An 11,642-nucleotide genomic window follows, 5' to 3' on the forward strand; every position below is an offset into this window, starting at 1 on the left:
ACGCCCCACGCCCGCCTGGCTAGCTAGCTAGCTAGCTAGCTGGCTGGCTAGCCAGCTACTAGCTGGCTAGCTAGCCAGCTAGTAGCTAGCTAGCTGGCTAGCCAGCGAAACAAGGAGGCGAGAAGGCGGAGGAGCTAGCTGGGGTTTGGGCTACAGATGGCTCGGGGTTGCGGGCTAGCTAGCTAGCTAGCTAGCTAGCTAGCTAGCCAGCTAGCTAGCTAGCTAGCTGACGAGCCATGTAACTAGCTAGCTAATGGCTAGCTAGTTAGCTGGCTAGTTAGCTGGCTGGCTAGCTGGCTAGCTAGTTGTTTTGAGGTGTATGGACAGCTGGAGGCCGTGCGCTTTCCTTTAATTTGAATTCGAAGTCAAATCATTTCTGTTGCCTTTTGAAATTTTCCTGTCGGAGCTTTTTGGCTTCCTCAGAAGCCAGCTGCTGGGCAGCTAGCTAGGCAACGAGCTCGGTAGCTAGCTAGCTAGCTAGCTAGCTAGCTCCTTACCTAGTTGGCTAGCTAGCTGAAGCCAACTGCTGGGCAGCTAGCTAGATAACGAGCTCGGTAGCAAGCTAGCTAGCTAGCTACCTAGCTGCCTAACTACTTACCTAGCTAGCTGGCTAGCTCTAGCTAGCTGGCTAGCCACCTAGCTAACTACCCACCGAACTACCTAGCTAGCTAGCTAGATAACGAGCCCATTGGCTAGCTAGCTAGCTAGCTAGTTGCCTAATTGCTTACCTAGTTGGCTAGCTAGCTAGCTAGCTAGCTAGCCACCAAGCTAACTGCCCACCTAACTGCCTAGCTAGCTATCTAGCTTAATAGCTAGCTGGTTGGCTGCCTGGCTAGCTAGCTGACTAGCTAGCTAGCTAGCCACTTGGCTAGCTGAACGATGAGCAAATGTAGCTGCGCACTTTTTTGTTTTCGAAGAAGAGCAAATAAAAGCAAAGAAAGAATAATAAATAAAATAAATGAAGAAAAAGAAACAAAATAAAGAAAAAGAAATAAAAAGAAATAAATAAAATTTAACTCTTCAGAGTTCGTCAAGGTCCAAAGAAATCTCCTCCTCGACGCGCCTCACCAAGGGGGGCCCCTTGGGAAGAATGCGGGGCTCTTCAGCTGCAGCACAAAACCACAAAAAAGGGTTTAGGGTTTAGGGTTTAGGGTTTAGGGTTTAGGGTTTAGGGTTTGGGGTTTAGGGTTTGGGTGGGTTGCTGCGCAGGGTGGGGGCTCGACAGCTTCCGTTCGGCGGTTTGCTGCTTGCTGCGGCAAGTCCACCGTTTCAGGGTTTAGGGTTTAGGGTTTAGGGTTTAGGGTTTAGGGTTTAGGGTTTACGGTTGTCTGCGAAGGGGTCGTATTGTGCTCCAATTATGTTGAGAATGAGTTTTCTTTGTTTTGCAAAATCCTGAAAAGGAGGATCTGTCCAGTGGGGCCACGGGAATTCATTTAATTCATTTAAATCATTTTTTTCATTTAATTCATTTAAATCTTTTGAATCATTTAAATCATTTAACTCAATTGTTTCGTTTAAATCATTTAATTCATTTGTTTTATTTATTTCATTTGTTTTATTTATTTCACTTGTTTTATTTATTTCAATTTCGTTTTTTTCATTTTTATTTTTATTTGTTTCTTCTTTATCTTCCAGATTTGTTTCTTTTGCTTCTTTGTTTGTTTCTGCAGTTATTTGATTTATTTCTTCTTTCATTTCTTTTATTTCTTTTATTTCTTCTTTTATTTCTTTTGTTTTATCTTTTTCCTTTTCATCTTTTTTTGTTTTCTCTTTTTTCGCTCCAAACATTTCCCGCAATTTCCGCAAAACGGCCAAACGGTCTTCATCTGAAGGGCAGCTGCAGCAGCAGCAGCAGCAGCAGCAGCAGCAGCAACAGCAGCAGCAACAGCAGCAGCAGCAAGTTCTTTTCTTTGTTCTTATTGTCTGTTCATCTTTTAATTTAGTTTTATTTATTTAGAAATGAAAACGAAATCAAGGGCACTCGGTCGCATGCATTTGACTGTACATACACCGCGAGAAAGAGAAACAGCTGCTCGAAAACTTTTCGAAAATTTTGCAAAAAGTTTGAAATATATTTCCAATTTCTTTTTTCATGCATGCAAAGATGTGAACAATTGCAAACAGCTTTCTGCAAGAGAATTTGAGACAAAAAAGGATTTAAAATTAAAATCAAATTCGAAAATAAAACAAAAATGAACCATTCACATGCTGAAGCACAACAGCCTTTCTGGAAAGACGAAATAGACAAAAAGAACCAATTAAATACTTATTGAATCTTTTCAAAAAGCATATTTAATGATATTTAAACAAATTTATTATTTTTTTGCATTTCAAGAAAACTAGAAAAAGAAGACTTTCGAAAACGGGGGAAATTGGGGTGTCTGTACACCGCAATTTCACGAGAGTCAACACGCGCATTTTCGGAATGGGAGTCAAAAGTCGGCAAATAAATAAAACAAAAACAAAAATAAATGTTTTTATTTTATATTTTTAATTATATTTCATATTTATTCAACAATTAAGACTTTCCAAAGTCCCAAATGCAAACACAAGAGGCGGCCGCAGCCGCATGCGCCGAAACATTTCTTGCGGCCTACAAGAAATACGAATTGAAATAAAAATAAAGAACTTGAAGTGAACTTTAAATTAAAATTTAATATAATTTAATATAATTTATTTTATTTAATTTAATTTAATTTAATTTAATTTAATTTAATTTGAACTCCTTTCACTTACACTACGGAGCTGCTGCAGCGCTGCGCAGACAGCGGAATGTTATTCTGGTTGGCGCGGAGGATCGCGAGCCACTCGAGGTCAAATCTGAATTCAATTAAATTAAATTAAATCAAATTAAATCAAATAAAATTAAATTAAATTAAATTAAATTAAAAAGTAAATTAAAAATTAAATTAAAAATAAAACAAACAAAACAATTAAACAAAGAAATGCATGCAATAAAACCCACTAAAAAAGATATAGAAGAACGCGCAGCAGCGCAGCAGCAGCAGCACAATAACTGCCCCAGAGGCTGTTCAGCTTGCTCTCTATCCTAAACCCTAAACCCTAAACCCTAAACCCCAAACCCTAGCCCTAACCCCTAAACCCTGACCCTTTGACCAGAAAACGCGAGCCGCAAACCCTAAACCCGAAACCCTAAACCCGAAGCCCCAACCCTAACCCCTGGACCAAAAACCATGCGGCAGCAGCCCTAAACCCTAAACCCTAAACCCCAAACCCTAAGCTTGGCCCCTGGAGCAGAAACGACAAAGCACCAGCCCCAAACCCTAAACCCTAAACCCTAAACCCTAAACCCTGGAGGCTCACTCGATCGTGAGGGGTTGCTGAATGTTGGTGTGGGGCGAAGGCCTTTTGAGGTATTTGTTGGGGACTTTGGGGTGTATGTCCACCACCTGGAGGCAGCTTCTTCCCGGAAGCACTTTGTCAAGTGCCAGAAAATTAGTTTGCAGATTTTTGTCATGAAAATAAATGGCGGGAAAGCAAACGTGAAGATGGCCCGAAAACCAGAAACTCCTGCGGTGTCTCGACAGACACACGGAGAGTTCGGGTGTCTGTACACCCCAGCGCGTCCTGCGCACTTGAATTCAAGTTTTTTTCTCTCCTCTTTGTCGCGGATTTCATTTCTAGATTTGTTTAATTCCATTTATTTGCATTAAGTAGCTTTTTATTTTCAAAAAGAAGGAAAAAAATCGAAAAAAAAAGAAAAAAGACAAAATTTGAAAACAGGCGATGCATGCGCTCGGGTGTACGTACGGCTTCATGCTCTTCAACAACGCCATTGCAGGAGGACTTCCCAAACTTTTATTATTTATATCTTTTCGAAATGCAGGTTTTATTCTCAACAAACTTTGCTTGTCTCCGTAGTTGTAGATGCCCTCCGGCCAGTCGTGGCTCAGCATTATGTCCACGTGGCCCTCAATCTGCACAAACCCTAAACCCTAAACCCTAAACCCTGAACCCTAAACCCAAAACCCTAAACCCTAAACCCTAAATTCCGAGCCCTAGACCCTAAACCCTGAACCCTAACCCAAACCCCAAACCCTAATCTCTACACGCCAAATGCCCTGAACCCCAAACCCCAACCCCCAAACCCTAAGCCCAACCCCTAAACCCTAAACCCTAAACCCTAATCCCGCTGCCGGCGTCTGCTGCTGCAGCGCGTGTGCGTGGTGGGCAAAACCCTAGGCCTTGAGAAATGAAAAAGTGAATTTTAATTTTCGAAAATAAATTCAGTTTTCGCAGCTTTCAGGTGTACGTACACAGTGCAGCTTCAGCAACTCAAACTCCCGCACGTGGTAAGCGCTGCGGCTGGTGCTTTCGCTGTAGGGGGGTTTTTCAAAGTGGCCTGAAGCGACAAACCCTAAACCCTAAACCCTAAACCCTAAACCCTAAACCCTAGCGCTAAACCCTGAACCCTTGGCCTCCGCAGCGAACCCCGAACCCTAAACCCTCCGCCACCCCAGCTGCCGGCGAACCCGAGAGCCAGAGCCTCCAAACACCCAGCCCCAAACCCTAAACCCTAAACCCTAAACCCTAAACCCTAAACCCTAAACCCTGACCGAGATGGTAGTGCTGTTCGTTGTAAATGCCGGAGACGCCCGCAATGCGAAGTCCACCAACATTAACAACTCCAGAATATCCCAAAAAGAAAATGTTCGGCGCCAGCCATCCTCCGTAGTAGCTGTACATACACCCCAAGCTGTACATACACCCCAAGCTGTACATACACCCCGAGCTGTGCATACACCCCAAGCTGTACATACACCCCAATCTGGCTTCAGCCCGCAGCCAAACAACTGCTCCTAAGTATTAATTTGTTTATCTACCTATTTTATTTATTTATTTATTTATTTATTTATTTATTTATTTATTTATTTATTTATTTATTTATTTATTTATAATTCCTTTTTGTCCTGAAGAATGCAACTTTTAATTAAGCTTCATCGACGCCAATTGAGCAACTGCTCCCCTTCTCTGCCCTTCGGCGGCTTTACGCCTCCGCCCGTCTATTTGCAGCAGCAGCAGCAGCGACAGCAGCAGCAGCAGCAACAGCAGCACTGCAGCAGCAGCACTGCAGCAGCAGCGTTGCAGCAGCACCCCAACAGCCTTCCAGCAGCACTGCAGCAGCAGCAGCCCTGCAGCAGCAGCCCTGCAGCAGCAGCCCTGCAGCAGCAGCCCTGCAGCAACAGCCCTGCAGCAGCAGCAGCAGCGCTGCAGCAGCAGCAGCAGCAGCAGCGCTGCAGCAGCAGCAGCAGCAGCAGCAGCAACGCACAGCTGCCTGAGGACGTTGGGGGCCTCGTGGTTGCCGCCGACGAGCAAAGTGAGGCGGGGGGCCCTTTTGAGGCCCCGGAAGTACTTGTGGAAGTCTTTGAGGACTTTGTACTTTTGGGGCGCGTGGAAATATTGCAAGTCCGACTCAAATCGCAGACTCTGCAAACCCTCAACAAAACCCTCAACAAACCCTTTTCTCTTCCCTCCAAACCCCCACCAGCAAACCCCTCAACCCAAACCCTAATCGGGGGTTTAAACCCTCAAAAACGCGCTCAAAACCACCCCGGGGGCCCCTCGGGGGGCCCCCGGCCCCCGGGGCCCTCAAGGGGCCCCCAGGGTACCGGGGGCCCCTCGGGGGCCCCGCGGCTGCCAGGGGCCCTAAGGGGGCCCCCAAGGGGGCCCCCAAGGGGCCCCATGGGTACTGGGGGCCCCAGGGGTACTGCCGGGCCCCAACGGGGCCCCTCAAGGGGCCCCTCAAGGGGCCCCTCAAGGGGCCCCTCAAGGGGCCCCTCAAGGGGCCCCTAAAGGGGCCCCAGGGGTACTGGGGGCCCCCAGGGGCCCCCAAGAGGGGCCTTGGAGATATTAAAGTCTTAGGAAATGGAGAAATAAATTAAAAAGAAATAAAAGAAATAAAAGTGCCAGTCTTTGGGCGCATGCATTAAATTGCATTTGAAATCTTTTGGATCGTTTTTCGACTAATATGTAGGGTATGTCTTGAAGCTTTGAATGCCATTTAAATGGCATTTAAATGCAATTTAAATGCCATTTAAATGGCATTTAAGTGGCATTTAAATGGCATTTAAGTGGCATTTAAGTGGCATTTAAATGGCATTTAAATGGCACTTAAATGGCATTTAAATGGCATTTATATGGCATTTATATGGCATTTAAATGGCGTTTAAATGGCGTTTAAAATGGCAATAATATTCCATTTAAGTGGCATTTAAATGGCATTTAAATGGCACTTAAACGGCATTAAAATGGCATTTAAATGGCACTTAAATGGCATTTAAATGGCATTTAAATGGCACTTAAATGGCATTTAAATGGCATTTAAGTGGCATTTAAATGCCATTTAAATGCCATTTAAATGCCACTTAAATGGCATTTGAATGGCATTTAAATGGCACTTAAATGGCACTCAAATGGCAGTTAAATGGCATTTATGTAGCACTTAAATGGCATTTAAATGGCATTTATATGGCATTATAATGGCATTTAAATGGCATTTAAATGGCATTTAAAATAGCACTTAAATGGCATTAAAATGGCATTTAAATGGCATTAAAATGGCACTTAAATGGCATTAAAATGGCACTTAAATAGCATTAAAATGGCATTTAAATGGCATTAAAATGGCATTTAAATGGCATTTAAAATAGCACTTAAATGGCATTAAAATGGCATTTAAATGGCATTAAAATGGCACTTAAATGGCATTAAAATGGCATTTAAATGGCACTAAAATGGCATTTAAATGGCATTTAAAATGCAATTAAATGGCACTAAAATGGCATTTAAATGGCACTAAAAGAACTTCTTTTTGAAGTCCACCTCGAAGTCTCCGCAGCAAATCAAAAGATCGACTTTTATGTTTTCTTTTTCTTCGAGCTGCTGCAGCATTCCATAAAGCGCGTCCAGCTCGCCGTGGCAGCAGCCGTTTATGGCCACCTGCGCAGCAGCAACGCCCCACACTGCTGCTGCTGCTGCTGCTGCTGCTGCTGCTGCAGGCGGAAGCTGCTTTGGGGCTCTGCGGGAGTGGGGGTTTGTTATTTTTGTGTTCTTTTTTCTTTTCTCTTTTTGCTTTTAAGTTTTTCTTTTTAATTCAAAACTTGCAATTCAGAATTGCAGAAACACGAGACAAGAAAACAAAATGCGAAAGAGAAAGCACGGCCACGCTCGTGTCACCAAACAAACAAAACCCTAAACCCTAAACCCTAAACCCTAAACCCTAAACCCTAAACCCTAAACCCTAGGGAAGCGTTGGCGGCTGGGGGTGCAGCATTCCTCACCTTCATTTTCCCCAGGAAGAACCCAGAAGATCCTAAAGCTTTCTTTTCCAATTAGTTCAATTAATATTCTGCATTTTAAGAAATCAGAAAAAGATCCGTGGGGAACTGCTGGTCACCTGCTGGACCTCATCTGCGCGGTGCGATCGGCAGTGGAAACTGAAGTTTCAGAGGGGAAACTGGCCGCAAAATCGACTCTCAAGCATGTTTTTCTGCAAATTAAGAAGTTTAAAGTTTAATAAAAAGAAAAAATGCGAAATATGAACGGAGGAAACTTCTGAAAAGCTTCCGAAATCAGGTCTTAGGTTTCCGGTCAGCGATGCGCAGGTGTACATACACCTCGAACCAAATCGACCCGTACGCCAAAAAACGAGAAAAATAAAAACCTTCAAATAAATTAATTGCAGTTTAGTTTTATTAATCAAAAACTAATCTTTCTAGCCACCAGCTTCTCCTTTTCGCTGAGGGCCCCCCCGTGGGGCTTCCGGGGCTGCTCACGAGTTCAAGTTGTTGCAATTGGCTTTTCCTGTTCCACTTGAAAAAACGGGATTAAAATTGCATTTTAATCTCAAATTTCAAATTTAAAAGAATTAATTCTTATTTTTTAATTCAATAATCATCTCGGCAGCCACAGTTCCTCTCATTTCTTTCACTTTTGTTGAATTTGGATTTTTTTGAGTCCGCTGTCGACTGCAGCGCCGAAACTCCCAAAAACTTCGCAAAAAAGGCAAAAAAGAGGATTTTAATTTCAATTTTGTTTCTTTTAATTAAATTTATTCTTCATTTGTCTTTATTTCCCTCAATAATTTTGTTTCTTTTAATTAATTTTATTTATTTGTCTTTATTCCCCTCAAGTGGCAAAAGAAAGCCACAAGAAACTCCACAGCCCGGGTAGGCGACACCAGCGGCCACGGGGAGCTCCAGCTAGCTAGCAGCTAGCTGCAGTTAGCCACAGCTAGCTACAGCTAGCCATAGCTGGCTACAGCGAGCTACAGCTAGCTACAGGAGCTACAGCTAGCTACAGCGAGCTGCAGCTCGCTGCAGCTAGTTCCGGCGAGCTTGTACAGCTAGCTACAGCTAGCCTCAGCGAGCTGCAGCTAGCTACAGCTAGCTACAGCTAGCCACAGCTAGCCACAGCTAGCTATAGTTAGCTACAGCTAGCTACAGCTAGCTACAACGAGCTGCTGCTGGAAGAAGCCGCCGTTTGCCCGCTTCATAAGAAGTTGAGACTCGCAGAAGATAGCTGCAGCTAGCCACCTCTAGCTAGCTGCAGCTAGCCACCTCTAGATAGCTGCAGCTAGCCACCTCTAGATAGCTGCAGCTAGCCACCTCTGGCTAGCTGCAGCTAGCCACCTCTAGCTAGCTGCAGCTAGCCACCTCTAGCTAGCTGCGGCAGCTAGCTGTGGCTAGCCACAGGTCTGCTTTCAGCCAGAGGAGGCTTTAGCCTCTCTAGAAGTTTGTTTGTTTTCAAATAAAATGAAGACAAAAAAGAATTGCACAAGTTTTATTTATTTTAATTAACTGCTTTTGAAAAAGTCAGCTTTTATTATTTAAACTAATTGCTTCTTGAAATGAGATTAGAGTGGCAGCAAGAAGTCCTCTGCAGCAGCAGCAGCAGCAGCAGCAGCAGCAGCAGCAGCAGCAGCAGCAGCAAATCTGGGGCTGCTGCTGGCGACTCCATTGCATGTGTTCTCTTTTTTAAAGTAAAAATAAAAGCAGGTAAATGTTTTCTCTTGAAGCTTAAAGCCTAGGGTTTAGGGTTTAGGGTTTAGGGTTTGGCTTCTCAGAAGTCCTTAAAAGCATTTCTTTTCTTTCTAATTAATTTCTTTTAATTTAATTTATTTTATTTTAATTTTTATTTAATTAAATTAAACATTTAAATAAATAAATGCTTTTGCAAAGCAGCGGCAGCAGCAGATCCTTTTCAATTGAATTCATTTTTTGTGGAATTCAGAAAAGTTGAAAATAAATTAAATAATTAAATACAAAAATAATTATAATTTAATCCCGAGTAGACTTTTTTCATCTTTTTTTTATTTTCATTTCGAAACAAAAATGAAGTTTTATTTCATGTTGAAGAAGAAAAAGGGGAACCAAAGACTTCTCAATTTTCAAATTTATTTTCTCGATTTGGAATTCCAAAAAGAATAAAATCTAATTATTTTACTTTTAACCCTAAACCCTAAACCCTAAACCCTAAACCCTAAACCCTTGAATTGTTCAGTCTTGGGACTCGAAGCCTCAGGCTATCCTCTACTTCTGCAGGCCTCGCTGGAGCAAAACCCCAAAACCTAAGCTTTCGGGTTTAAACCCTAAACCCTAAACCCTGACTAAACCCTAAACCCTAAACCCTAAACCCTGTCTACACCCTAAACCCTAAACCCTAAACTAGGCGCTGAAACCAAAAGCCTGAGGAAAACAAAAAACAAGATTGAGTAACTGAAGCTTTCACTATGTTAAAAACTAAAAGTAAAATAAAATAAATTAAAACTAATTATGTTTTTCTTGCAAGAAAAGCCTGACGCGTCAAACTGCAAAAAAGGGAAATGTCTTTTTCATTTTCTTTGTTGAAGACAAAAAGATAAAACCCTTTCAGGCAAATATAAACAGCTGTAAGATTATATATATACAGGCCCTCCCCTGCACGCTAAAGGGGAAAGCCCAAAACCCTAAACCCTAAACCCTAAACCCCAAACCCTAAACCCTAAACCCTAAACCCTAAAGGTGTTTCAGTCCACTTGAAAGCCCTCGCTGCGCAGACACTGTTTGTGGGCCTCAATGAAGGCTCTGCACTTTTCCTCTCCGTTCAAAACGATGCATTCATCTCTGGCGGCTTTGGTTTCCTTGCAGACGCAGCAAATGGCTTTGCCCGCGGCGTTTCGCTGCGGCGGGCACTTCGGGGGGGAACTCGCGGGAAAATTCGGAGATTCTTTTGAAAAATTCGAAGAAGTTTCTTTAAAAGGACAAAAAGAAGCTCCAGAAGAGGAACTTGAACCAGTTTCCTCCTTTGTCGCGCGAGACGCAGACGAAGTTGAACCCCCCATTGCAGCTCGGGTTTCAACTGCAGCAGAGACCGTAAATGAGCTCCTCCGGGGAAAAAAATCGACAAAGTTGCGCGAAATATCAATTAATTCATTAATTACAACTCAAATTCAAAAAAAATGATGCTTTACTTGGAAAGGAGCTGAGAAACAGCGAAGCAGTTGCGGTGTATGGACAGCTCGCGCGGGGCGAACTCGAGAGAGGGAAAACCGCCAAAATGGAGCGCAGAAAAGTAATTCCACTTTTCCAATTCTTGAAAAACAAATAATTCAAAAGAACAAAGCTTGCAAAGAACCCTGTCTCCCGTTTGATCCGCCGCCGAGCGAAACAAGCGAAAGACCCTGCTGCTGCTGCTGCTGCTGCTGCTGCAGAAAGAAGAGGAAAGCGCAGCAAAATGAAGTAAACTCAACAGCAAAAATGTTCTTTTTGCATTTTTTATTCAACAGAAAACATCTGCTGGCGATTTGAACCTCCACTGCAGCTTCTTCCCGAACTTGCAAATGGGGGGCCCCCCCTTGAACTGGTTTTGGGGCCCCCCGCAGGCGCCTTGGCTGCGAGCCTTCGCGGAAGCTGCGTCATTTCGCTTTAAAAATTAATTAATTAATTTATTTATTTATTTATTTCTTTATTCAAGTTTGTTTTTTCTTTTTTGGCCACAGTTCTGCTTAAAATGGCCTTCTTGGCCCGCAGCTTCCCCTGCAGCTTTCCCCCCCCTCGGGCCATTCCTTTGCCTCTTTCGCCCTCAACTCTTTCTTTATAATCCAAACTTTTTATTTCCACTTTTTAACTTCAAAGTCTTCAACTCAATTTCTCTCAACAAAGCCCCCCCCCACCATGAAAGCCCGCAAGGCCTTCCAGCCCAGTACCCTCCAGGGGGCCTCCAAGGGGGCCCCCGGGGGGGCCCCCCGGGGGGCCCCTCGGGGGGACCCCCAGGGGGGTCCCCAGGGGGCCCCCACGGGGGCCCCCCCGGGGGCCCCCAGGGGGGCCCCCAGGGGGGCCCCCAAAAAGCCCTCTGCAGCAAAAGGCGCACTGAGGAAGAAACGGCGAGTGTGGGTACAGCCGAAAGATAAGAGTTTGGGGAGAAAACATTTTTTGCAAGTTCGAGACAGCAGAGCTCGGAGTGTTTTTGAAAAGTTGCAAAAGAAAGAAAAAGAAAAAGAATTAAAAGAAGAATTAAATCAAAAAGAATTAAATGAAAAAGAATTAAAAGAAAAAGAATTAAAAGAAAAAGAATTAAATCCAAAAGCCCTGTTGGCCCCCGTGGCCTCCGCAAGCGACAATGACGCCTTTCTGGAACAGCTC

The 11,642-nt window shown here is 43.8% G+C and overlaps 2 protein-coding genes across 2 annotated transcripts; one reads left to right on the forward strand and one right to left on the reverse strand.

Annotated features, from left to right (window-relative positions):
- Positions 1–1,020: 1,020 nt before the first annotated feature.
- On the reverse strand, positions 1,021–4,707 carry ENH_00000290 (serine/threonine protein phosphatase, putative; the record flags this gene model as incomplete). Its single annotated transcript, XM_013583888.1, has 4 exons — positions 1,021–1,106; positions 3,866–3,938; positions 4,278–4,363; positions 4,578–4,707. The coding sequence occupies 4 exons, from the start codon at positions 4,705–4,707 to the stop codon at positions 1,021–1,023; spliced, it is 375 nt and encodes a 124-aa protein (XP_013439342.1).
- Positions 4,708–4,938: 231 nt separating this feature from the next.
- ENH_00000300 (hypothetical protein) lies at positions 4,939–5,903 on the forward strand (the record flags this gene model as incomplete). The annotated part of the gene is made up of 2 exons (XM_013583889.1): positions 4,939–5,427; positions 5,724–5,903. The coding sequence occupies 2 exons, from the start codon at positions 4,939–4,941 to the stop codon at positions 5,901–5,903; spliced, it is 669 nt and encodes a 222-aa protein (XP_013439343.1).
- Between the last annotated feature and the right edge of the window lie 5,739 nt (positions 5,904–11,642).

Source organism: Eimeria necatrix, genomic scaffold (genome assembly GCF_000499385.1).
Source record: "Eimeria necatrix Houghton genomic scaffold, Enh_scaff100, whole genome shotgun sequence".
NCBI classification, from domain to species: Eukaryota; Apicomplexa; class Conoidasida; order Eucoccidiorida; family Eimeriidae; genus Eimeria; species Eimeria necatrix.